Below are 27,696 nucleotides of genomic sequence, written 5' to 3'. Positions count from 1 at the left end.
AAGCCCGCGGAGGTGCTGGCGCACGGATAGCGGGACAGACCTAAAGCCGATGGGGAGGAGGGATATGGCAGAGGAGTGTCTGTTCCTGGTGCTCTCCCTGCTGCGGCTCAGCGGCCCAGGAGACAAGGGCAGCAGTTGTGTGTCGTTTCAATCTTCATGATGTTATCTGGTCCCAGCGAGTAGGTCACCTCATCCTCGCTCACCCCCAGCGGCAGGCTGATTTGCTTCGTTATGTTCCTGTAGTTATACTCCTTCCCTCTCGCGGTGGTGCGCTCCTCCTCGTGCTCCGCTAACACCTTCACCTTCCCGTCTTTTACCATTACAATAACGTCGTTGGGGTCAAAACCCTCCACGTCTATCAAAGCCAAAAGCTCGTGATCATGGGAACACTTACACAACCTGCGAAGTCTTTTTCGCACACTAGAATGAAAACAAGAGAACAGCCTTTCAGTCCAACTCACAGTGGAATGGGTGGACCACCTGAAGGACAAGAGGAGTAAATAGGAAACTATTTGATCCATCTTCATGCTGATGCACAGTACTTGGGAGGGTGTCTGCACCATCAGAAGGAGCTCCCACCTGCACGCCACAGCAGCTGGGATTATTTCAGTGTCCCCTCTTGGGATGGGGCAATTGTGCAGCTGAAAAGTTCTTTCACCTAAATACAGAGAAGCCGGTGCTCCTCTTTCACGTGTGCATACACCCACAAAGCCACGTGTGTCCGTTTTACCTCTTGTCCTACATTTTAAATGGTTAGTTACAATAGATCACATTTCTCAGTCAGGAGTTCTGTTTAAAGCAATCAGTGTAAAGGAGACACATTTGGCAAAAAATCCCCAAATGCTCCTGCAGGGCTGGGCTGGAGGGTCACTGAGCCATTAAAATGATTTCTAGTACTGTCAAACAGTGACTCTGCTCAACCAAAAAGCTGGCTCTTAGTCAAACCATTTGTAAAGTAGACAATGGAAGGGTCACTTCAGTTATAATAGCTAAACTGGGCACAAGGTGCCAAATTAAAAAGATAACGGATGTGGTGGAAGAGGAAATAGGGCAAACAATAAGGGAATGGACATGACAACTAAAGTGAGAAATCCCTAAGGAGTGGTTCGTTAGCAAGGTACACCCATTTCAGCAATCCTACTTAAAACCTGCAATGATTCAACCTGGTGTGGTGATTTTGGGATGTGTTTTCTGTGAGAACTGGCTCTTCCACCTGCCCCTTTGGTCTTTTATGTTGCTGGCCAGAGGAGAATAAATATGCTGAGAAGAGCTGGTCCTTCACAGCACTTTTTCTGGGAAGGGGATGGCTGAATTCCCCAGCGTGACTGGCTGAAATCCTGCTGTGGTGAGGTCTCAGATGGCAGTGGTATGGACTCGTGTTCAAAACAGCAAATTGTCCTGAGCGCAGCAGAGCCGGGGAGCCCGGCACTCAGGGACAGCATGTCCTGGCACCCCACGGCCCATCCTGAGACCTCCCAGCTTCCAGCCACACTGAACTTCTATTCCTTCACTGTGACTTTGGTGTGCAATGATTCTGCAAGGGGATGCTGTGCTTGCCCAGATCTAGCGCCCAATGCAATGACGAAAATCTGAACACAGACACTAGTCTGGTAACACCTGGGGTCTGAAATCTGCCACTCAACAGCCCTGTGTGAGCTGCAGCTACCGAGTAAGTTTAAAGTAACCTCACGGCAACTTTCGGTTTTATTGAAGTTAGTGTAGAATTAACCCGGGGTCAGGCTTTTTCCTTTTTCCTCTAACTTTATTGCACCCAGAAGATAACACACATGGCAGATGGTGGGATGACACTTGCTGCTCTACAGGTAACAAAAATGTCACATTTTTAATTGCCAAGATGAAGGTGTCATCATCTCCAGGTGCAACACAAGAGAACTCAAACAGAACTTGAGTTTGGGGAGAAAATACCAATTCCACAAACACAGCAAGAGACTCCCACAGCTGCTGCTGATGAAGAGACTTCTTAGCCCCTCTAACCTCTCAATATTTCAATGTGCCTTAACAGAAATGATAAGGTTTTATCATTCACCAACTCCCTACCTGTAGGGCTACCTTTGGGGTTTAGCCCTACTAGAGTTCGTCTTGAACTCCATTAACAAAATAAAATGATCACACCAGTGGTCAAAATGGAGATGTAGAAATCCTGACACTTACTTCTCCTATTATATGAGGTAAGAAAATATGGGCAAAAGTCTGTGGTGCATCAGTGCAGCACTCCGTTGCATACAGGCCCATTTTGGCTACTGATTAAGATATTTATGTGTTTAACAGACTTACACTGAATTTACATCGAAGATGGACTTTTTTCCACAGCTGAACAGCTTTGGATCTAGTTGTGTATTTTACTTCACATGCAGTCCGTGAGATGGTTAATGTCACATCCCCATGGTCCAAACCCTTTCCAGCATGGGCACTGCCTGCATGGCTCCTCTCGGGCTGCTTGGATGCACAAGCAGTGCCTCCCATTCCCCTTTCAAGTAATTTATCTGAAAATGGCTATTTCTCTCCTATCCTGCTTATCTGTTTCCACCTTTGCTCCTGACGCTGATGCCAAACCTCCCTCCATCCTGTGTCGATGCCCATGGAAAGCAGGTAAGTACCAGTTACCTGGCCGGTTCTCGCTCCACATCCACCCTGGTGGTGAGTGTCCAGCACTCCCAGGGGCACGCGTCGCGCCGGTGCAGGCAGCAGTGTCGGCCGGTCAGCCTGCGCAGGCAGGGCGCGGGCAGCTCCTCGCAGAGCTGCTGCACCTCCGACTGCATCCGCTTCAGCTGCCTCCGCATGTCCCTCTCTGCCTGCCTCAAATCGCACTTGGCGTCTTCCAGAAGGCAACAGTGCATGGACATCGTCATGCTGCAAAGTGCCTCAGGGCACGAGCACGGCCGTGGCAGCCTGCGCTCGTGGGGGGAAAAATTGCCTCGAGAGTTTTGTCCAGAGGAGAGCGTGCGAGTGAAGGCACAGGTGCTCTTGCAGCCTTCCAGCAGGCTCCTTATGACATCATGGGCCCGGTGACACGTCACAGCTCCACAGTCGCCGTGAGAAGCGCAGCCTTGGTCCATGCACAACCGCCCCCCCCACTGCAGCCTCCCACCCGGGGACTGCGGGAGCCCGTGGCAGGGGGACACAATGGGTGGCTCGGGGCATGGTGGGGGGGTGTGTGCAACGGCCGGGCAGCAGAGCCACGGGCCATTAGGAGCATGGCTTGGGTGCAATTTCACGCACAACGTTGCTTCAGCACGGCTGCCTGCTACCCCCATCTCCGGCCCTGGCACAAGGGTGCAGCAGGAACGTGAGCCACCCCTCTCCTTCCCAGGCACAAATCCCCACGGACCAAGGCTTAGGTCTCCACTCAAGCTATTAAGTGTGGTCTCCTCTTGAAACTCACTGGGATTCTCATTCCCAGGTCCTGACCACAGCTGCTCTGGGAGAAGGGAGACGCGTACCCAGCAGCGGGCTGCTGCCGACCTGCTGCAGAACGGCAGCCCCTGCAGCTTCCCTCCCTCGCTGTTTTGCTGCTGTTACCACAACCTTAATGAAAATGCGTAAATTAAGGAGAGCTGCAATTACTCTTTATGGTTTTTTTTTTCCTCCTTTTCAAGTGCTTTTGCACAAAGCATTGGGTGTGTGATGTCTACATACATTTTTTGCAGACACCCAGCATGGACAGTCACGGCATTAGGCAAAGGCTACGAGAAGCCTTGGCCTGAACGTGTGTCAGGCTGGTCTGCTGGGTGCTGGCACCCCCAGAGCACCCCTGGTCCCCAGGGAGTGCCAGGGAAAGGAGAGGTGCCCACCACACCTCCTGCACAGCTTCTCCCCGGTGGAGCACCCTGTCCTGCCAGCTCTCTTCTCCTGGGGTCTTCTCCAGTGGCTGCAAGTTTCAGACGTGACTTCAAACCTGCTGCTCAGTTAGCTCTCTGCTTTTTTTTTTTTTTTTGAATGGGAAAGACATGGCAAATGACTAAAAATGTGCAGAAATGGAAGTTTCTTTTTACAAGCCTTAGCTGACAGCTGCAGTTCAGGTACTTCTGGGAATGCTTTGAGAACACGCACCTTCCAAAATATTTTTGTCCCTGCTCCCACGCCATACTAAGCAAACGAGGTTCTAAAAAAAGCAGATCCAGCTACTTGCTTCCCTCCCTTACAGATGTTATTCCACAGCTTTCACCTGCTTGTGCATCAGAATGAGGTGCTGCCTTGGCAAGAGTGGGCAACATGAGGATTTTGGTTGGTGGGACAGGGCAAAAACATGCTGCATCCTGCAATTATTTTGCAGAGAAGGAGACAGAGCACAAACACCACAGGCACCCATGGCACTGCTGCAAGCACATCTGAGCTGACAGCTTTACCTTCGCAGGTCCCGTGTGTGCCAGGCACTGCCTGCTCACTCGGTGACGGCTGAGCTCAGTGCTGCAGGCATTAGCTCCTGCCTTGAGGACTTCTGAAGCCATCATTGTCCTGTCTGGCTGTTGCATCAGTTTTTCTTGAAAATGACCCACATGGGTTTCGATGTCAGTAATATTCACGGCATGGATGGCTTTGCCTGGCTCCTTGAAAGGCACTTGTGGTGTACTTTAATCACAAGCAGCATTGACACCAAAACCTCCTGGGTCTAACAAAGACTACAGGAGTGGGGAGTGCTTTGTATTTTGGGGAAACCTGGTCTTTAAGGGCTTGCAGTGGATTGAATATCAGCAGGAATGCATAGTCTCTGTGTATTTAAGAAAGCAGGAGAAGACCTCTTGAGAGCCTGGGAACTGTTCTACCCTGCTGGCACCTTCTTGTGGAGGAAATGCCTTCCACGATTCTCAGTTGTATCCAGAAGCCCAAGTAGCCCCAGAGGAGAAGATATGCCCTCCAGGCTCCAGGGAGGTACAGCCGAGCTGGCCCCGCGGCTGCTCCCGGGCTGCCTGGGTGGAGCTGGACCTGCCAGTGGCCGAGCGGGGAGTGGGAAAGGGGGATCCCAAGAACGACAAAGGGGGGCAGGTCACATCTCAGGTTGCACGAAAATACATGAGGCTTCCTGTTGGACATCACTCACATTCAAACATTGGTGTGCCATATGTGAGAATAAATTCAAAAATTCAAATGTAACTTTATATACCTAATTACATCTACATATACCAGCAATTAAAAACCTTTGTTACAAAGTCAAATGCTGATTACAGACTTACAAGACAAAACTTTCTAACAACCCCCAGTTCCCAGCAATGATACCATCGGCTTCTGTCCCATCACCTCAGATAAGAGCTGCAGCCCATAATCCCTCAGACCGGCCTGTGACACAAAGGCTGATCCCAGCCTCAGCAGCACCAACACCCACCTCTCAGGCATCTGCACACTGGTGAGCTGGCAAAATATGAGTTGGGCTTTTCAATAAATCAAGAGCCATCTTATTTTATATCGAATGCTAGTTTCATCCAGAAAAAAAAAAAAGCTTTATTCATTATTACTCATAAAAGGCATAACTTTTTCAGTCTGAAGACAAATCTTTTATTTAAAAGCTGAATTCAAAGGCTGCCAATTTGTGAAGGGTCCCTCCTGTATGAAGTCTGCGTACCTTTCTGACAGCAGTATTTTGTCTTTAAAACTGACACTCTAGTCTCTCTGGCTCCATATGAAAGAGTTTCTCAGGTCTTTCTCACATGGTAAGAGCACAAATTCTTTATTTCACAGAGGAAGTTTTGCTTGCCAAGTACCATCTCAAGCAAGAAGATCTGGAGCAGACCACTCGAACTGAGCATCGTGCTAAATCTTCCTGACAGAGTCCTGGGGGTATGGACCATAGGAGCCTTTATGAATGAAAGATACCCCACATGAGGACACACGTCAAAATAAAATTTCTGCAGGAAAAGCAACAGCTCAAAAATGATCTGAAGTTAAACCTCCCAGGTGCATGACATCCAGGGGTTTGGGGATCCACCCAGGAGAGTGGGGGGGCTGTGCGGGCAGGGTGCCCGCGGGGTGTTGCCTCTTTTGGGATGTGTTTTTCTGCCAGGGGATGCGAGCTGCTCCCCGCAGACATGCTCACTCAGGGAGGTGTTCCCAGACCTGGAGAGCATCAGCATGGCCCGTGACTCTGAGCACGAGCAGAGCGACCTGCGTGCAAAATAAACTCGGAGGGGATCACCACACATCCTGCGTAGGATAAGTAGGTGTCTGCAGACACCAATTGGCCAAGCAGAGATCTACGGAGCTGCTGCCCTCCTCCTCTGCCCCCTTTTCCATCCCGTCACCTCAGACCGCAGCACAGCGTGCAGCACGGCTCCTGGCGAGCAGCGGCCCTGCTTCGGCAGCGGCATGTGCTTTTCCTTGTCTTACTGTGTCCTGAAACCTCCCGGGAAACCCTGCACTAGGATGAAATGCTGTGTCAGTGAGCGCTTCTGTGGAATCAATCAACCCAGGGGTAGCAATGCTGGTTTACAAAGATTTCCCGAAACACCTGTGCAGAGAGCTGCTCATCCCCAAGGGCACTGTCACACCGACCACATATCTTCATTCATGTTTTCAATCAGTATTGAAAATCACAAAAACCTATCTGCAGGCAGGACATTTTTTTATGCTCTGAAAACTAGGCTGCAGGTTTTAAACCACAAAGAAATATACTGCTCTGAAAGCAATTTGTAGCCTCGCTTCCCTCTGCTGCAGCAGCTAAGCAAGAATTGCGTGCTGGCAGCGTGTTTTTTTCATGCCTCTATTGCTGTTTCTTGTTTTAAACCCCCACACTAAACCTTTGGTCTTCTCCATGCAAATAAGTAACTTTGCATTTATGAGGGCCAGATGGATGGCTAGACTAGACAACTTAATAGTTACTTCTCATCTGATGTTTTATGATCTATATGATGATCATCCTTACGGTGACTTCCTAGGGGTTGAGCAGAAGGGTGCAGCTGCTTTGGCGGTGACAAGTGACTCTCTTGACCGTATGTACTTGAAAACAGTTTTGGAAGGTAGCTGCTGCCTCTTTCCAGCATTCAGCACTGTTTGCAGATTACAGCAGCTAAGCATTATAAATTTAGTTTCAGCATTCTCAGTTATACGTAATCATTTCCAGTAGTGTCCCTACAGGATTTGCTGCCTGTGGATGTCATTTTTAGGAAAGGTTCCTTAACAAGATCTCAAAAGCATCCAGAGGAGAAAGACCAATCTGTCTCTCTTGGCAAACAAAGGCAGTGAATGGGTTGCCTGGGATCTCCTTCCTGGCTTCACTCCCTTTGGGTCCTGGTGATACAGAGAAACCCACGGTCTTAATGGTTCATGGGAGTCAGATCCCACCTCAGCCTGCTACATAAATGTCAGCAAATGTCAATAAAAATCACTGAATTACTGATGTCACCTAATCCTAGTACAGTGAGAGAAATGGGGGACAGGTAGCAGCCTTCAGCATTCAGGAAATGAGCACCCAGCCCAGGTGGGTAAACCATAAAGATAAGTTTTGTCACCAAACACTCTTTCGGGTGGGAATGTGTGAGTCTCACTATTGATACCACAACAGCGGCAGACTGGATGGTGCAAGGTTTTTCCTTATGAATACCAAGTTAACGATCTGGGATCCTGTGATGAAAGGAGATGCTAGCGAGTCCTTCTGAGCCCGGGCTTGACATATCTCAGTAGGCTAGAGAGAAGTACATAGATGATCCATAATCTGATTTCAGTTTTTGGGTAAACACTGCAATCCATCCAGAATGTGGGTCCTGCCCCTTTTGACCTTTTCTCTGCGTTTTCTCCCAGCCTTCTCTCACGGTCTCGCTTCTCCCTGAAAAGATGATGCTGTAGTTGGCATCTTTTGCAACGTCACCATGAGCAAGTGACTGGTGAGGCAGATAAGGACAACATCTTAAACAAGCCAGTGCTCAGTCGAACGCCCCCAGCCCCAAATGTCCTGCTGAGCCCACATGCCAGGTTTGTCACCGAGTGGGCTTCAGCTCACAGGGCCCATGTGCCTCAGGGGTGACAGGGGGCTATGGGCTACTCTACTCACCACGGCATTTGTTGTGCTAAATAACCCAAACAAAAAGAGGCCACATGGTGCCCTGTGAGAGATGGTGGCTGCAGACTCCATCAGGGGGATTTTCCCCCCTTTCCACTGAGCAGGGCTAGAGGTAGGTGAAGGATGAAGGTCCCACTCCCCACCTTCTTCCAGCCTACCTGCGGCTGGGGTGAGTGCAGCCCCTCAGCTCTGTGCTTTGACCGCCTATGACCAGACAAGGACAGACAAGCTCTCTTTCTCCACCACAACTGTGAGGCTGACCCCCTGAAGGCGGGTACTACATCTTAAGGCATCCCCATAAACAGGTGAAGATACTTTCTGAGGCCGCTGAGTCTCCATCAGAGACCTGCATCAGCTCTTGCAGAGCAGCAAGGGGGATTCAAGGCATCTCCAAGTGAAGAGAATAAAGAGTATTGCAGGTGGAGTTGCTGTGAAAGCATCACTTCAGCAAAGCTGGCATGAGAGATCACCAGCATTTGCCTTCCGCTCCCTTACCAGGGGCAGATCAGGGTGGGAGAGCACCTCTTCCAGGGCAGCACCATGCTGGACCACCTCCAGCTGCTCCATGGATGGAGCTGGTGAGCTCTGGAGGTGGCACAGGGACCAGCCATGTAAATGGGAAGTGGGCCACACCAGGGTGAAACAGCTTCTTCAAACCTCCCGCAACTTTTTCAGCAATTTCTGAAAATACGCAACTCTCTAATAAAGGGTTGGGCTCCTGACTCATGAGGAGACGTTTAATTTACTGAAGCGGCTCACTCCTGAGGCAGGCTAATCTGCTGTGCGTTAAACAAGCATTTCCTGACGGGCTGCTTCCCACCGCCAGAGCCACATCCACTCCTCAGCTTCCTCCTGAGCTCCCCAGCAGCAACGTGCCGTCCTGGGCTTCACCAGCCCCCGATGGGAGCGGGCTGGATCGTTGAGCCAGGACGTGAGAATCACGCTGGGAAAAGTCACCCACCATGAGTAATGCTGCTGGTGCTCCTGGGATGTATCAGGAAGAGCTTTGTGGTGCAGGAAGGTGAGCTGCTCTGTAATTATTTCCTGTGAGCTGCTGCAGAGCTTGCCTGCCCTTCTGGGCACGGATGGTTAATTACGAACAGACACCGGAGGAGTAACCAACAGGTGACTCGGCCAACATCACCACTGCGGAGCTGGTGACTTCTCAGGCATGGGGAAGTGGCACCCACATTCGTGTGAGTCTGCCCAGCTGGCCCTGCTTGAAAGGGGCACCAAACACGGCTGAGAAGGTGTGTGGGTGGATGGGAATTGCTTTGAGCACAGGTCAGCTCCGCCTGGAAGGTGTGCTGCCTGCCATTTCAAGAGCCGGCTCAGCTTCATTTCCCTAGGGGAAGGAGGGACTTCTGCATATGGTTTGTTATTCCAGCTGCTGCTGGGGTAGTCCCAGCGTGACCCCCAGCAAAGAAGGTCTCCTAGTGGTTCTGCTTCACTGCAGGTCAAGTGGTGCTGTACATGTGATGTGTGAGTTGCTGGCGACATGCTGATATGTGGATGCTGCATGTTACTGGGACATGAAGAATTATCATGGTAAAGCTTCAGCTTAATCAGGTCCCTGTCCAGTGAAGTCAAGGTGAATTTTGACTTCTGCTAGGATGAGTCAACGAAATATATTTGGGGCTGTCAAGGAAGTGAGTCCACTATCAAGCCTAATTTGCAAATGCTATTTTGAAATTGTCTTTCATCAGTGGAATAATACGTCCTCCTGCTTTGACTCTGCTGCATCCCCAGGGTGCCCGTGCAGTCAGATCTAATCTGCTGTGAGGGGGAGGTGGATGAAGGAGTGCATATACCACAGCATCCATCTCTGATCTGGCCCCTGTCAACCTCACAGATGGTCTTGAACTCACTCCCATGGTGACCTTAAAAGCAACAACATCCCAACACAGCTAGGCCAAACATAGTACAGGCTCTTTGGCCTCTTGTTTCTGAGCCCTTTAGAGACCCTGGCTATCAAGATGTTCCCAACACCTGTGAAGCTGAGAACCTTTCTCTTAAAATGCGAAATCAGGGTGGAGGGATGGGAACTGGAAGATGTCCTTCAGACTACTGCTTACAGCCAGCTGTGACTGCCTCTCCCTGTCCTCAGCGTGGAGATGGAGACCCACCACTCGTCAGGGGCGTCCACAGAGATGGGCCTTAAGATACTCCAAATGACTTGAAACTTGCCAAGAAAACCTGCCAACCTCCAAACCCCTAAGGGCTGGAGGCGCTGCTGCCTTCATTGCCCTTCCAAATATAACATCTGAATTAGCCTGTTCTTTGGGAGCATCTCCTTGGTCTCTGCTGAGCAAGAACAGATCAAGTACAGCAAGTACCGACCAGTTCAGAGTGTGGTAAATATATTTTCAGACCTAGCAGTTTTTGACAGTGTCTGACCTATTGATTTATAATTATCAGCTATTATCTCTTAACACCCCAACCACGTTATGAAGTGTGTTGTAAGGATATCACTTTAAAACCAGTCTGGACTAACTGTGGTACAGAAAGGCAGATGTTGTTTAACTGAGAGTGCAATTGCATACAGGACACTGCAGCCACACACTGAAATCAGGTAACTATGTGCTCAGATGGATAATAATAATAATCATTTTCCCCTCTCCTAATTTCCATATGGAATGGAAGTAATTAGCCATGTAACTGTGCACCTACGTGTCCAGCCAAATCTTGCTGAAAAGTCTGGAGCAGACCCAGGGTGTCAGGCTCCAGCTCAGCCTCCTGATCTTTGGGGTGGCACTGACTTCCCACACAAACCTGTCGAATTAACTCCTGGGAATGGTATTTCTGGATTCCCAACACGCTGTTTATGTAAATGAGACAATCCTCTGATATCATCTTCGTTTTATCATATTTAACACTTCATGGGAAAAAATATTCACGTTACATCAATAACTGGTTTTCACATCTTTCCCCAAGGAGTTCTTTCTCCACTTGAAACTCATAATGGAACAATTGAGTTCCTTCAACTCAAATCTAAACAAGTTGTTGAATATTTTACACTGATTCCCTTCTCACTCTGCTGCTCAGACACACTGACACACTTAGCCAACTTTAAAAGGGTTTCCTCTTCCTTGTTTTCCGAGTGCTGTCCTAAGGTGTCTTCTTTCCAAACAATGCTTCCTGCACCACCCCAGGCTCTCTTCCACTTCTGCTCTCCCACCAGCACTTAGCGGTGAGGACCTGAGAGTGGGGCCACGCTTTCTTACACCTAAATGAATAAATGTCCTTCCTCCTAGCAAGGTCTGGTCTGAACAAGCCAGGTGAAAGAAAATGAGTGTTACTCTTCCCTTTTAGAGCAAACCGGTTAATTAATTGCTGACCTGCTCATGGTGTTATTCACTCTAGCTCTGCATGTTTCAATATAATTAAAGCAGTGACAGGTTTTTCCCCAGCACATTTCAGGGCACAACAGTAAAGATGCTTTATTATCCCACATGTACACAGGATCCCGACAGAAACGCCCTGCAGCATCACGCCTTGGAGAGCAGAAGCCCAATGGTATGCATGTCATGGCGTGTCAGCTGCACCCATTCACTAAGCTTGCCCTTCCAAGAGCCTCTTCTAACCCCAAAATGTCCCAACACCTCCCCACAATCCTGGCTTTCTGCCTGCTCGTTGCTCCTCTCGTGTGCTGGCCCTGCCATGGTCCCAGTGCCGATGGGGCAGTGCAGACCGCCTGGGGATGCTCCAGCAGCAGCTGCTTGCCAGTGGCACCTCGTGTGGATTCAGAGGGGGTGCTGCTATGGAAGAGCTCCTCTGTCCCTCCATCAAGTCAATCCACCCTTTCCAAAGGTAGTATCTGAAAGCTGCTGCAGTGCTTAAAGAGAACAACTTGCCGATAAATTGAAATTTCTTCTCTCTGCCACAACTGGAGTCATTTCCAGGCACCTGCATCACCTTTCCACAGCACAAACAGGACTGCAGTAGTCTTCAGGCCCTAAAGCAGCTCCAAAAATCCCCTTGCTTCAGCTTTTGCTTTCAGCCAACATTAGTGTATTCCTGCTGCTCCCATTTAGATCAAATAGCTCAGCGAATGGTGAGTCTGGCACCCAGAAGAGATGTAAATGGTGGAGCAGCTGAAGACGGTCGCTATCTGTGCTCCCCAGCTCCCAGGTGAACGAACGAGAGGTGGGGATTACCCAGCAGCACAAAACTCACCGGGGGGACACACTCCAGTGGCCAAGTGCCACTGCTGCCTGAGCAGTTTAGCATGTAGTGTATTTGCTGGGTCTTGTTCTTCCATGCTAGGTATCTTGTCTACCTAAAGAACAAAATGGTATTCAGTATAAAAAAATAATGCATTTTATGCTGCTATTTAATAGCTTCTGTTCAGGACAGTCCTCTACAAATGAAACTCAGCTTTGCTGCAGGAGTAGAAATAAATGTGCTGGTGCAATGGCAGAGGGAACTCTTTTAATGAGAACTCTCTTATTCTTACAACACCCGTGTTCACTTCAACGGAAAATAGCTTGTAGGTGCCAAGGCCAGCTGTTGTTTTCTTCTGTGCAGGATGAAGGCGAGGCCTACCCACTTGCCAGAGATGCGACAAGGTTACTTGGGGGTGAAGTCCTCCGTATTTCCCTCAGTGTGTCTAAGGAAGTATTTCCCCAAAAGATGGTCTTGGCAATTGGTGTTGCTGCCCTGGAAGATGACCCTGAGCATCTGGTAGGATGCAAATGAGAATTCCCTTTGTGGCAGGAGTGCTAGACCGGCTGCAGCATCCCTGAGCACCGGAGGAGACTTGCCTGTCAGCAGGGATCACGGGGCTTCCTGAGGCTTACACAGGGATGCCTAGAACTGCGTGAGTCCCAGAAGCCAGGTTTTCTTGGGAAAGTTGATTATTTCAAATCTCCTTTCATTCCAAACCAGCACATAATAGAAATATCAAAACTGAGCTAATTGAAGTCCTTTGTTTACATGCTAATGTTCTGATATTTTATGGGATTCATATCAAGTTGAAAAAGATCTAAAGTTCTTGATAATTCTGTCGTATCTCAGTGAAATCAGCGATTATGCAAAACATTTCCACTGTCATCTGTTTTGCTAGGAAGAAAAAAATCTCTCAGAAATGAGTTACCAAGTAAATCTTTACCACTCACAAATAGTGGCTGGACACTCCAGCCCATGAAAGATGTCTTTCTCTGGTGGTCAGTTCTCACCACCGGCCTTCGTTCATTTGTGTGACAGCTTCTCTCTGCATGCATGGAAAAAACTATGGGCTCTGGTGATAACAAGAAAACCCCAACCCTAATTTTGCCTTCTCTCAAGCTTTTCTTCCTTGTTTGAATAAGGATGAGCAGTTCTTGTTTGCAACGAGGATCCCCCCAGCAAGGTGCAGCAATGGCAGTGGCCCAGAAGGACAAGCTGTGCAGCTGTACAGGTCCTACCTCATGACAGTGAGCATAGGCCATGTCACAGAGGCACCCCAAAGCCAGTTTTAGCTGGACAACAAGTTCCAAAATAGACTTTATTCTGGCCAGAAAAGTATAACCAATAAACCGACTAGAAACAGGGTTTATACAATTATTTAGCACTCCGACAACATAAATTACAGATTCAGATACCAGTTGAGAAGACTATTGGGGTATGACTACACATGAATAATGAGGGTCCACAACGTGCACGCATTGACTCACAAGAAACAAAACCAGAGGCCTCTCACTCAAGGGTAGCCAGAAGAAATGATCACTTGCCTGGGTTAGGCAAGGGCTCACTCAAGGATATATACAGCAGAGAAAAATAACCACTCACCAGACGAGGAGGTGAGGTGCACCCCCAGGAAGTTTCCTTAGGCAGCGTCCCAGTCTAAGGGGAGGGCTCTGTTCACAGACCCATGGCTCTGAGAAGACCACTCAAAAGGGGTCTTTGGCAGGGACCCCATTTTATAGCCTGGTCAGATCTGGCTGTGGGCATTATGACATGGTCCAGAAGCTTCTCAGCCTCTCTGGGCACCTCGTTTGTTGAGGATCCTGTCAACTGAGTGAGGGTCCCACCCCTCCTGCCCCCCAGCCGGGTGGAGGTGAAGTCACCCTGTCCCCAGTGGAGAGGAGTGACTGTCAGCACCATCCTAGGTGTGTACGTGGGGACGGGCACGGTGGGGCACAAAAGGTGCTAAAGAGTCATCAACGGCCCCGTTGAAGGCTCCAGATCTCACCAAGGGATGTGCAACTGCCACTGGCCACCTTCAGCAGTGGTGAAGCAGGAGCTGTGTCAGCCTTACTTTCTCCAGTGAGTCTATCCCAGGGCCTCACAGATTTTATCTACACTATCCTCCAAGCAGATGTAAATAACCTGGTGGTTAAAACTGAAGAGCTTCTGGTAGCTTGTTTCTGCAGTGCTAGCAACAGTGGCAAGCATAAGGAAAGGCTGGTTTAGGGCTAGTCACAGGGATCTGAACCTTTACCTGGAAATACCTCTAGGCACCAGGTACATCCTGACGTGCCACTCTATGAGACGCTTTCACCACTTAAGTCCTGTGAAATGTGAAGTTCCTCAATTTATGGATTTTTCTTTCATTCTTTTTTTTTTTTTTTCCATGTCTGGCTTCCAATTCGAGGGATGCTTGGGCACAAAAAGTGAATCAACCCCACAAGAAGCCAGTTCTGAAGCTATAAGTGAACTTCTCCAGGGTACACGAAGCTGCAATGGCTCTTACCAAAGGGGGCTGGAGCTCCAGAGCAGCTATGGCAGCACAGGCGAACGTGTCACTGACCTGCAGCCGCATGCGGAGGAGGAAGAGCACAAGACATCTCTGTGAAGTATTATTACCCAGGATTTGTTTGAACTGATTTTCATCCTCTGTGGGTAGTTATCAAATTAAATGGTTTAAGAATGCAAACTGGAAAAATTCTTCTTCAAGAAGAAAAAAAGTGAGACCTGGAGATTGGTGTCCTCTCCAAAGAAACCTGTGAAGTATCTCTTATGATATGGGAGCAGTAATTTAGTTCTTACAAAACAGACTGGAAAAATGCACAAATCAGACTGCAAGTGATTCCAGTCAGCAGTGTTTTCAAAACCTCCAGTCCACAGCATGAGCCTTTTCTAACCACATCCAGAGGGTTGTATTTGTAAAAGGGATCAAACACCAGACAAAACCATTTCTCTCATCATCTTCATTTTAGATGAATTCTGAATCCCTCCATATGCCACTGCATAAAATTTCAATTCTTCCCCTCCTCCCTTGGCAGCGCTGCTAAGGTGTGACACAGGGTCTGACAGTAACTTCTCGTATGACTGAGGAGTTTAAAATTAAGCCTGTGCTTTGATGAACTGCAATGATCACACCCTGTTTTAGAAGCACTGATCTCTGAGATGGCCCACGTGTGCCAGGTGGAGTGGGAGATGCTCTGCACCTCCCGGGTTCAGGTCTGTGAGAGCTGCTGCTTTGGAAGAGGCCATTACCTGTACATATGGATGTTGTGGTGATCAGCATGGGTTAGGTTCACTCTGGTGCCCTGCCTCTAACCGTCCTGCCTGTGCCGGATGCTCTGGACCCTCTCTCATTTCCATCTGGAGATATGGTCCTTCCATAGCACGTCCTGATGGGGTGTCCAGTGGACACGGGTGGGTTGCATGAGGCTGTGTGTGTCTGCCACGTGCAGCAGCTGCTGTTGCTGGCTTGGTGTTCCTACCATCACCTTTTCCTTTGTGTCACACCTGCCTTTGAACTTGCCTTTCCTGTTTCTCCTCACTACTCAGCAGCTCTGCATCCAAGCAGGCCCTGCCCGGGTCCTGCTCTGCACCAGCGCCAGGCGGTGAACGCAAGGATCCAACAGATGCGTGGTGACACATTAACACCTGCAGCTGAGGAGATGATTCATGGGAGAAGCACATCCCTGCCTGAGGGCAACTGTGTCTACCAAAGGGGCACCGTGAGTGGCTGCGAGTGGTGACGGCTTCAGCACCAAGCAGGACCTGAGGGTCACCCAGCAGCCCGTCCAGAGCAGGGACAGGCAGACGGCTCCCTGGCTGCAGTCAGCAGGCACCTTGATGGGGTTCACTCCTCTTCAAACCTCCACAGCAAACACATCTACTCCCCTCTAGAAGTACTCTGCAGCCTGTGGAGGAGGGAGGTGCTCTTAGGGCAGGGTTAATCCCACCAGCACCTCTACAGCTGACTCCCTCGGGTCCCAGTTTCTCCCCACTGGCTGTAAAGAAAGTGCAGGGAACTAGCTCAGGTGTGGGCATCCACGCTGTAAGAGCAGGTGAAATGGGTGCTGCTTTCCAAGTCCCAAAGTGCGCGAACTGAGAGACTCTGGATGTAACTATACTCCAGCCAACACCACTGGAAATGCTTTCTGTGCATGTATGCAGTCCTTTTCGAAATGCAGAAAACCTGCTCTGAACCAGGAAAGCTCCAGATGTTGCTATATATGTTCCTGTTTCAGAAACTGTATTGGAAGAAAACACTTGTTTAAATTAACAACGGAGTTTCTACCATTACAGAATGCCCTGGAACCCTTCTTCCCCCAGCATCACACAGGGACACAGCTAATGAACACTACTAGACCATCGAGTGCAGAGCTAGTCTAAACCTGTCAGGAATATCCAGGGCTGATTCCATACATTAATTATATGTTGTGTAAAAAATGATTTCCTAAGAGCTTTTTTTAAAGTTAAACTAAAGATCTGGATCTTTTTTTTTTTATGTCAAGGGACTAGATAAACCAGAATGGAAAATCCTGTAACAGCCACACTTCGTGTATCAGCTCCGCAGATCAGCATCACATCTTCTCCGGAGTGCCTCCCTTGCTGTGTCACGAATCCTTGTTTTAAAATGAATCTTTCTTCAAAGGAGCATTCTCAGGCTCAACACATATTCCTGGTTTCTCTTAATTTATGGCATATTTTTTAAGGACTGGAGATCCCAGGGTCCATCTTCTGAGTGCTAATAGCTTTTAGCCATGATGGGTCATCTTGACAGGTGGGCAGGGAGGAGTGGGGAATGTGCTGGGCAGGTTTTTACAACACAGCAAGGAAGGGTGGTGGCAGGCAGGAATTTGCCAGTGCTGCACCATCATGGGATCCCCATGCTGAGGGAATTTCATCGAGACTCTTAAACCATAGACAGCTTGCTTTGCTCATCATGCTCATGGCAGCTGTCACTCCATCACTGTGCCACACATCACCCATTTTTGGGAAAAGCTACTGAGGAAACAATCCTAGCAAAACCTGATGTATTCACCTGTCTTATGCCAGTCATAAATTGGACTAACAGATTACTTCATGACAAATGAAAAAAACGTGTCCTTGATGATACCCCGAATTTCAGCTACCAGTTTCCTTCTAGAAACAGCCGTGTTCAGCTATGTAGTAGTCATAGGAAAGAAATCAAGTATTAAGAGGATTAAGATATCACAATTACGGCTACTCAGCACAGAAATGGGGGCTTTAACATGTGCATGTCGAAACTGTGGACCCAATGCTTTAACATTTTCAGTTGATTCACCTCAGCTTTCTGGAGCACCCCCTTGCAGAGAAACCGCCTGAGGCAGCAGCATACCTGCATGAAATCTGCGCTGGCAAAACCTACCCTGAGACTTAGTGTAAAAGAGTTGAGACTGGGCGGCCCTGCCTCCAGAGGGTTAGTCTAGCTTAAAGTTACCTGTTGAAATCTAAGCGTGGGTCAGGTTAGAGCCCAAGGAAGCAAGGATCTTTCCTAAGAACCTAACTAAGATGACTGCAGGCATGTGCTAGCAAAGCCGCTTGCTCAGACCTTGCCTGAGCACAGAAGTCAGGGCTTCAGTGCTAGTGTGGACAGGACCTGAGCATTGAGTCTTCAGGGATGGTCCTGGGAACAGCTTGCAGTCCCCTCAAGCTGCACTGATTTCAAATGGGCTCTGAGGCATTTCCTGATGCCTCACTTCTGGAAACGAATGTGGACTATACAATTTTGCAGGGCAGTTTTTGGGAAACGCCCAGGCTGGCAGGTGGTGATGACTCTTGTACAGGTGCCTGTGCTGCAAAACTTGCCCAGCACACTGAGAGGTTTCCTAGCAACTTCCTTCCACCGTCTTTGTGCTCAGATTTGTTTTGTGATGTGGGCCATCTTAAAACAGTATTTCTGCCTATTTAAACTAGTTTAGTTTTTTTAAGCTGGCAAGGCAAGTGCATTACAGCAGCAGTGTCTGATTTATATCCTTTTCAGTTATTCTCTCCAAAACTAACAAAAACCTGAAACAATGTATGTGGGTTTCTCGCCTTTTTTTTTTTCACTAACCAAATCACCAGTCTTTTGCTCAAATTGCCAAGCAATAAGAAAACTCCAAATCCATCTTAAAAAAAAAAAATTACACAGGAGAAATGTTTTCACTGATCTCCAACTCTGTTACATTCCTGCTGAGCTTCTCTGGCATATCTGAAACCAACAGATGTTGATCATGTGCTTTGGACAACTCACTCCAAACACATGAGAAACACCACATTTTTGAGCCAAAAATGCTCTTAAAAACAAGCAAAACCAAAGTAGCTAAACCATGCTAACCTTCATAAGCACGCATATGTATCCAGTTTAAAACTGGCCATAGGTTTTAGGTCTGTAAATTCACTGATAGCATCCAGCTTTGAATATGTTGAAGTGTTTATTCAGTGTTTTGTACTGGCTCAGACAGTCAACTTGAAATGACACCCTTAACTAGAAAGGAAGCGATGGAGCAATTTGGTGAGCAGAGCAAGCTTGAAAGATTTTGGGTGTAAGGGGATGCAGGAGAGAAACCCAGATTATCCCCATCTCCTAGAGCAGCGCTGAGACATTATTTGTTACTGAAGTAATTCACTACACAAATACATATTTCTTCAAAGATAGCAGAGGGGAAAAAATGACTCCCCTCTCCTCATTTAGCAACCAGAAAGTGAATGCCAAGTGCCTCGGTGTTTTCCTTGGCACAGAGCCATGAGCAACTGAAGTGCAGGAGGAAATGTGGAATTAAGTCCCCCCGTGTTGCTCCTGCCTACAGTAGGATCTGTCCGTGCCTGATGCTGAACAAACCCCATATTCACAGGCTTTGGCATCGCACGTAGGCATGGCCGAGACACAAAGCCAGCCTTTCCTAAACCACCCTGTGTGAACTCTCTCCCTTTCTCCCCAGGCCTGGCTGCCACTGTGACTATCTTAACCCAGCATCAGGCACCTCCATCAGAGATCTGCTGTGCTTACACCCTTGTGTGTGTTGGGGATTTGCCAGCTCCTGCCATTTGCTGTACTTGACTGCTAAAAACCACTGGATTTCTTGCTCAGCACCACTGTTTGCCCCAATGCAAACACTGTGAGCTTCTGGCATTGGTTGCAGAAATCAGGGCAAACTTCCAGAGCAGATCAGACCTTGGATTTCTATCAAAATCCATCTGTTCCTGGCTGAGAGTTATTCCCACCACCTTTATAGCTGGGTGAGATAATGAGCTATTGAACCCACAAATTAGCACAACATGGAGCTCTTTTAACAGCCTTCCTCTCCAGAAAGGGAAGGCTGCTACCACATCTTGTGTACATCAGGCAGCCCATAGTGAGGAGGACTTCTAGCTGACAGCGTCAACTGTTTTTAAAGTGTTACTGCACTGCTGACATTTGAAAAGCAATTTAATAGTTCTCCCATGACAGTGACTTCAAATACTCTGGAAACAACTTGTATGAAGCAGTGTACGGCAGCCACGATGCTCTTCTTTACCGAGACACCCAGGCGGGATTTGGGTAGAGCTTGTGCCAGGCAGGACTGTGAGATGAACATCGCAGCAAACACACCCCGGCCATCAGCCTAAACCCACCTGGTAATCTGGTAATCGGGGTGTGCAGGAAGGTTTGCCTCACACCTCAGGCCCTGCCACAGGAGCGCTGGAATTAAAGAGTACAAGGGCTGAAAGGAATTCAGGCAGAGCTGCTGTGGCTGTGCTTCCTCCGCAGGGAGCCACAGCACCAAGGGTTAACGCTCTGCTGCCTGCCTCCACAAATCTGCATAATGCCTTGCATTTGGCAGCTCATTTGCATAATTTTAAATGACTCTTTTGTCTCAGAAATAAAATCTAAGACATAGCTTCAAAAATAAGAGGTAGATATTAATGTTTCATACACTAAGAAGGTTTGGTTAAGTCTATTTTTCTGAACTCGTCAGTTGAGATTGCAAAAATAATTTTAACAGAGCAATGTTGTTTCTTTATGGCAGAGCCTTGGGTGTTCTTTCCTGGTGCCATTTTGCCCACCTTAAAGGAAGTCTAAAGTGCTCATGCATCCCACACGGAGGGGCTGCAGCTTCCCTTCACATGCTCAGATCATCCGGAGAGCTGAGTAGCTCCAGCCTTTGCGAGGGGGGTCCAGCCTGCGCCCCTCACATAAAACTGGAGAAATAATGCCAGCAGCTGGAGACGGAACCCCTGACATCAGCACAGCCTCGCTGGGGACGCGTGTACCTCCAGGCAGTACATGTTCACCCAAAAGTGTCCACATGCCATTGTGAGCTCAGCGTCTCACCTCCCACTGCAGCAAGGGATTTGGCTCACCAGAGGATGGATGCCCATGTCAGCTGAACCACATGCCCAGCTCCACTGACGGCCATAGCTATAATGAGTCTCCACTGACTAGAGTGGGATATAAACACCTACATTCAGGGATTTCTTGTCTGGGTCTGATTCCCAGTCCAAGTTCAGCTGACAGCCTGTGAGTTGGTCTTTGCAGGCTGAGCCTCGTACCTCTCAGCTCTTCTCTCCTTCATCCTGGGAGACACATGCAAAGCACAGTGTCTTCTGCTTGCAGTGATGTGTTTCAGAAGGGGCTGTTAGCCCGAACTGGCACTTCAGCATGTTTTAAATCATAGTTTATCAGAGCAGTAGAATAAATTCTAGGAAATAAGAAGCCAAATGGATAACATATGCATTTAATAGGAAACTCACCTGTCTCTGCAACTGAAGCCTATCTGAGCTGCTGCCCTAGAGCCTTATGTACTGCAAATGTCTGCACATTCCTGTAATTTCTGCATCAAAAATTTACAGCATTCCTAAATGGCACATCCCAAAACAATGCACTTGTGCTCTTGACTTTGCAGTTGCAAAAGCTGGGTGAGACCAGAAGACGTTTCCCTCTCAACACCAGCTCCCCCTGGCAGCGTGCCCAGCGGGCACCATACCCAGAGTAGCAGCCAAGGGGCAGGAGGGCTCACCGCCACCTCCTCCCCTGCCTGCTGGAAGTCCCACATCAGGGAAAGCTTTGGGCAAGTCTAGCTGGGTCTAGGTAGCTTGTACAAGCTGTACAGGGAAAAGGACAAGTGTAGCTACGTAATCTTGAGTGAACAGATCTGCTAAATGCTAGCAAGTTTCTAACCGGCATGTTTAAGTTCAGTTTTTCTTTTGCCCGGTGCTCATAACCCAAATTGAGGTGAACTTTGAAGTTTCCTGCAAGTGATAATACACTAACTGCCCTCCTTCAGACTCTAGTGGCACTACAGTTTTCCATCAAATGTTTTGAAGATTACTTAGGGCAATCTTTTTCATCGTCACCTTTTGCAATAGCTAAACCTTTTACCTGACACTTTTGTTAAAAATTTGACTGAGGCAGCTATGCAGCGTTAAACATTTCAGCCCAAATAATTAAAGCCTGATAAATTTACAAACACCCCAGTTCACCTTGATTTATAGCAGTAGGCAACATTCATTGAAAGTGAAAATACCTTGTCTTCAGTTAGTAGCGAGTAATTCCATATTTGTAAATCTGCCTGCAGTTTCATGTTAACTACCTACCTTTCTATATAAACACTCATATGAACACATACACAGGCATATATTATACAACAGACGAGCATTGTAATTGCTGTTAGAATAACATGTTCATTCATCAGTTAACTATGTCCCTTTCCTCTTAGACTGCAATGGAGTGCCTCCAGGCAATGGAACAAAAGAAACCTTCCAGACTATTTATTCATATTTTCTTTCCTCCATTATTTTCGCTGAAGCTAAATGTTAACTACTGAAGCAGTTCCCAACTGCATCTCCTATTGACCACTGTCTCCAAGGCTTTTTTTTTCTCCATTTCAGCACTGAAGCTCCATCACCATAAAAATCCTAAAACTTTATTTCATGGGACTCTCATCTGTTAGAGCTGCCTCTTTTCACATGAAGTCAACATCTATTTTTTTTGACATTTAATCACTTCTGTGACGAGTTGTGATGACCCATTGCAATTACGTTCTCAGCTTGGGAATATGCTACAGGGACATGGAGGAGCAGTTAAAAAACAGACGTCCTGTTCTATGTAAATGTCCTTAGTGATTTATGGGAGGAAAAAACAAAGAAGAAAAAAGCTCACAATAGTCTTACCAGAATGGTGAGGTCTTTCCAGAAAGCAAAGCCCATCATTTAAAGGGAATGGGGTGGTCCAAGAGATGAGAATGTTTTCACTCCTGGGGTGCTGTGTTTGAAACTGCCTGTAGATCTGTGATGGGAGCCTCTGGCTGCGGAAACGTGGAAGATCTGCTTCAGAAGGGACAGTAAATTTGCAGCCTCCATGTACACTGGAGACCACAGGCCAAATTTCTCCTGAACAGCCACTGTTTATCGCTTCTCAAATGACACAGCCTCTGGTTTGCTTAAAATGCCAGCTGTCAATGGAGGTTGCTTGGGAGCTGTTTCACGAGCAGCTCAGTTTTCTCTCTGTTGCCTGCGTTATCATTCAAAGCAACAGTTTGGACTCAAAACTCATCTCCCCCTCACCACCCTCCAGTTCACATTGTAAAGCAGCCTGAGAATACACAACCTGGAGTCCTTTGGGGTAAAACCAAATGGAAACCTGCGCTCCCAAAGCGCAGCACAATCTCTGGAGAAGCTGTGGATGTTCAGTCCATGAGGCACACCAAGAGCTGGCCAACACAAATCCCTTCAAAATGCAGCACTGCGGGTGCTCGGGCTCTCAGCACCCGCTGCTTTACGCTACAGTTGACTCCTCTTTAATTTTAATAATTTTTCAAGTGGAATTAAAACCAAATGCAAGAACTATCTACTACTTCTTTCTGTATTATAAACAGCTGTCCATGACAGGTGCTATTTGATGGCAGAGGAACAGCAGCTAAAAAGTAGGCTACTACACAGAAAGGTAAATGCTGGCCCCACTGGAGTCCACAGAATAATTCACTTGCTTTTGCCCTGAAAAGTCTCCCCTCCTTTCCCTGCCAGAAACAAGCTTACTCTGCAATGATTTCGGAAGGTAGTACATGAATCAAGGCCATACAGAGCTGTTGCTGTGAATGCAGTTCACCCTCACGATTTATAAAGGCGATTTTTTTTCAAAACTGCCACTTTTAAAGGTAAATACAGTTAAGGCAAGAGTAACTAACCCAATAAAATGGAACTAAGAGGGAAATAAACCTTTTTTTTACTCCCAGTTAATCAACCAGACTCCCCTGGCAGCCTGCAGACAGATAAGCAGGAGAAACCAATTCCACGGGGAACCCAGACAACCTGCTGGGGCTACATGCCCACCTTGTAGGTTGCTGAAGTTCAAGCAAATTCTGTATTTCCTTACCAGAAGCTTACAGGAAGCTACTCTGATGTGAATGAGCACAACTATGCTTTTCAGCTGCCTGCACAGGAACACCTGCCCAGGTGACACAGCCGACACAAAGCCTCAGAGATACACCCACCACCTACACTGTGCACGTGAGTTCTGCCCACACCGCGTTCCAGGGACGGTTGCACTAGGTGGCTGTCCACAGCCTGTGTTCCCAGGACGTTCAGCTCCTGCACAGTCCCCAGGATGCCTGGTGAGCTCCTCTTGTCATGCTCAGCTGCATTTATCAGCAGCCAGGTCTGGTCTACACATACAAAAGCCAACATGTAAACTTTGTGGTTGGGCCTGATCAAGAAGAGATGCCCTGGATTCCTAGTCAGAAGAAGGTGTTCAGAAGGGTATCTGTGGGAGCTGGAAGATAAGGATGCGAGTAAGGGGCTGCAACAGGGGTGAGGAGCAATGTCAAGTGAGGTATCCGCCCAAACTAAATCTCAATCAGCCAGATACAAGTGAATCTACAAACTCCACTGAGTTGAGAGGCAGAGACCTCACCTCAATCCCAGACATACTGTGCTGACTCCCCTAAACAGAAGAAAGTTACCCTGACTGTATTCTAAAGGAGAAACGGATGCAGAATCCTAATTTCTAGCCCAGGAGTCCTTCATTGCAGAGCTGGGGAGACGAAATGCCAAGCAGATCAAACAAGAAAGGAGAAGGGAGATCAGGTACCTGCAGTATTGTCTGATTTTAAACGGGTATGTTTCAGTCCGTGTGTGGTAGCAAGTGTTGTATCAGCAGGCCGTGTGTCTAAGTGTCTAGCTCACTATATAAACTTCTGAACATCTGAGTCCCGTTTGGCAAAATTTTCACACAAGGTTCTCATCTTAGAGGCCTCTTTTGGCTTAATTGACCCAAGCATCAGAGAGGAGGCAGGAGAACCAATTAGTACTGCAGCTAAGGGAGAGACTGCAGCACAGCTCAACCTTTTTTAGTCGTTGGAGAATCCACAGAAAAAAATGGTATGTGGACTGTTAAGACACCAAAGAACCCACTGTAAGAAAAAAATCCATGGGAAATATGTTTTTATCAGCTCTGAACCTTACAAAGCTAGCTGCTCTTTTGTGGCCTTAAACAATACTTCTTAAAGACCAGCATCATTTCGTGCACAAGACAAATGATTTTTCTATTACAGTGACCTCTTCACTTGGCAGCCAGGCACAAGTAAGACAATAAGAGACTGTAAACACTTAATATCTGGCATCAAGATGAAGTTTCAGCTCTCATAAATAAGCAATGTATAAAAAAATCAGACTATGACAACCTGGGATATGAGTATGACAAAATGTAGCCCAGGACAGCAGAAATCAAACAGGTCGCAGTGCAGTCCTGCTCCACTGGAATTGTCTGATTTTTGCTGTTCAGTTGCAAACTATGCAGGTACTTGTGTTGCAAAACACACAGATGTGGTTTAAAAGCCTGACATTCCCAGCCCAAAACAAGCTCCTCTTACGCCATACCTACGCAGACATCGAGAGCAAGAGGCAGCAAGGCCGTGCTCTGCTTCAGTTTGTGGCACAAGCTGCTGGAAGCAAAATTTCTTCCTTTGCAATGCACTTGGGTGCTCACTATAGGAACTTTTGCTCAGCCTTGGGAACAATCTAGAAGCTGCAGTTTTCTGCATAGCATTCTTCTTGACATTTCCAAGAATGCTGGCCTCATTTCTTCCACAGCAAAATACAATCTTACGCTGCCAGCCTGATGTCATCTCTCTTGACATCCGGAGTTAACAGCCTGGAAAGTGCTTACTTGGCCTCTCCTTAGCTGCCTGAGGCCTTTGCTTCTGCTCAGGGCCTCTGCCCCGACACCCACACACCCCACCAGCCGCAGGCACTGCTGCCCCTGGTGCACCCGCAGTCCCTTGCAGACCCTCTATCCAAACCCTCCCATCTCCAGCAGGTCCCTTCCCTGGAGGACCAACAGACCTCTCTGCAAACCACCAGGCCTGCAGCTGCCACGTGAGTTTAGCGAGAATGAGTCTGTCCCAGTGCACATTACTCAGAAGCTGTTTCTAATGGGAAAGTTCCTGATCTACTAGAACTGGACATCTGTGGAGCAGGAAGCTGGACGAGGTGACCCCCAGAGGTTCCTTCCACCTCATGTGCTTCTACCAGTCTGAAAACTTCATGAAATACTCTCATCAAAATTCAATTTCAGACACAATAGTAATGATCCTACGGGAGGTATTTTTTAATGGTATTTCCAAGCTGGCAAAAACTCTCACACAGACAAATATACCAACAAGGAACTTGTTCTGCTGGTTGGGTGTTGGTGTATTTATAGCTGCACCTTCATAAGGAAGCTGCTGCTTTATCAGTAGGCCCAAAAATAGCACCATCTATACACCGAAGAGTTATGCAACACAGGGAGCTAAATTTCTTAGGCCAAGACAGAAGTCCTGTCTTAAAGATACATTTTTTAAAGAAATAAAATCTCGTTTGGTTCTTTTTTTCATGGCTTTGTAAACATTAATTTTTAAATACTCTTTCAATACTGGACGTTGTCATCCAACAGGCTTAACACAATCCAAAGGACTTAGGAAAAGTATTTCATTTTAGAGTTCTTAAAAAACAGAAGTTGTAAGAATGAGCAGTTCTACTATCAAAAAGCAATTCTATTTGGATTCATTTCAGATAAATAAAGGATCACCAAACTCTGTTACCTGTGTGATTATCTCCTAAGAAATGCATCAGTGAACAGGACAGGCATTCAACATGTTACTGGTACTCCAAAAGCCAACCAGCAAGATGCAGCCTTGCATTCTTGTTAGAGAAGTACAGGTGCTCCTGACAGTGCATTGGAAGTTCCACCATGTTACAAACTCCTGTCAGAATAACGACATCATCAATTAACACATGGTTTTGTGTGCTCTCATCTACACTTAGGCTTAGTTGCCATTTTAGACAGCAGTATAAACTCCTGGAATGAACGAAAGCTGACATTTGCACTACTCAAGTTTATTCTGGCTCCAAGAATGAGTTCCAGTGGAATCAATTTTTTTTTCCATTTTTGTTTATGTTGAGTGGTTGCACTGGCACAGCCATAGGCAATGGCTACAACTGGGGTTCAGTCATAATGTAAATAAAGCTACAGAAAAGGATTACTTGGAACTGCCAGCAGCTGACTGCTGAGCCATAACAGACATGTGCCCCCTTTGGGCTTTTCCAGCTCTTTTCCTGTCTTTTATCTAAGAGGTTTCCAAAACCTATTAACTTTTAAAGCTTGTGTGTCAAGGGTGGAAGGATGAGGGTAATGGAAATCTCTTCCTTATGCCTAGGCCCAGAGAGAACTCCAATGAACAAGTCATGTTATTTGGAAATGTAAATGCTTTGGAGAACTAAATATTGATCCTGAGAGCAAACATGAACACTTGGAGCTTCCCAAACCCTACCAAAAATTCTTCAAAGCATTCCCAAGGATGTAACAAACCTACTGCAGGAGTTAATGTGGCTCATCTTCCTACAGTTCAATGAAAAAGACTGTCAAAGGCAAATATTTATTTTCTATCTGGAAAAAATAATCAAATTGAGATATAAGGTTTTTCAGGTGAATATCAAAACAGGCAAGTGATTCTGAGAAAATGACTGAGGTCAAGACAGCTTAGAAGAACCTCTCACTGCAATAAACGACATAAATGTTTTCAGGGAAAGCAGAGGCTGATGTTCAAAAATTAAAAAAAAAGCAGAACAAAACTAACAAACTTTGGTATAATAAAATGCAGAACTAAATAATCCAAAAACTCTTAGCGGTGTCCTAGAAGTGGGGGGGAAAAAGTAAATAATGGATCTACTCACTTTTAAAAGAACAGCTGCTTCACTGTCTCACTACCAAACAGAATGAGTCCCCTTCCATGCCTTCTGTATTTCCAGAAACCTGTTAAAATTTTCATTCTAGGATAAGCTAAATTACTTATTTGTATTCTTGAATCTATTTGACTATGACTGTCGCTTGAGAACAGAATATATGGGGAAGCAGTGTCTAAGAACAAGAAACCTGGAACACATCAACTGAATATTTATTCTCTTTACCACACTTCCTCATGCTAATGACAGTCGTATTGAAAAAAAAAAAACCTTCACAAACTCCCCAAATCTTTGGGTTACAAGCAGTGACATTTGCTGTTTCTTGG

At 47.2% G+C, this 27,696-nt stretch overlaps 1 protein-coding gene across 2 annotated transcripts; it reads right to left on the bottom strand.

Moving 5' to 3' along the window:
* ODF1 (outer dense fiber of sperm tails 1) lies at positions 1-27,469 on the bottom strand. Of its 2 annotated transcripts, XR_010605847.1 has the most exons (4): positions 27,362-27,469; positions 26,230-26,391; positions 22,325-22,458; positions 334-420 (listed from the first exon to the last, which is right to left on the bottom strand). XR_010605847.1 is itself a non-coding variant. In XM_065629930.1 (2 exons), the coding sequence occupies exons 1-2, from the start codon at positions 2,868-2,870 to the stop codon at positions 108-110; spliced, it is 558 nt and encodes a 185-aa protein (XP_065486002.1). In that variant the 3' UTR covers positions 1-107. The 2 variants fall into 2 exon arrangements, 1 of the variants encoding a protein (XP_065486002.1); XM_065629930.1 differs by lacking the exons at positions 22,325-22,458; positions 26,230-26,391; positions 27,362-27,469 and adding an exon at positions 2,626-2,870 and having other exon boundaries at positions 1-420.
* Between the last annotated feature and the right edge of the window lie 227 nt (positions 27,470-27,696).

This window comes from Caloenas nicobarica, chromosome 2, assembly GCF_036013445.1.
Source record: "Caloenas nicobarica isolate bCalNic1 chromosome 2, bCalNic1.hap1, whole genome shotgun sequence".
NCBI classification, from domain to species: Eukaryota; Metazoa; Chordata; class Aves; order Columbiformes; family Columbidae; genus Caloenas; species Caloenas nicobarica.
The sequence above is the reverse complement of the archived record's forward strand: the minus strand, read 5'-3'. Positions and strand labels throughout refer to the sequence as shown.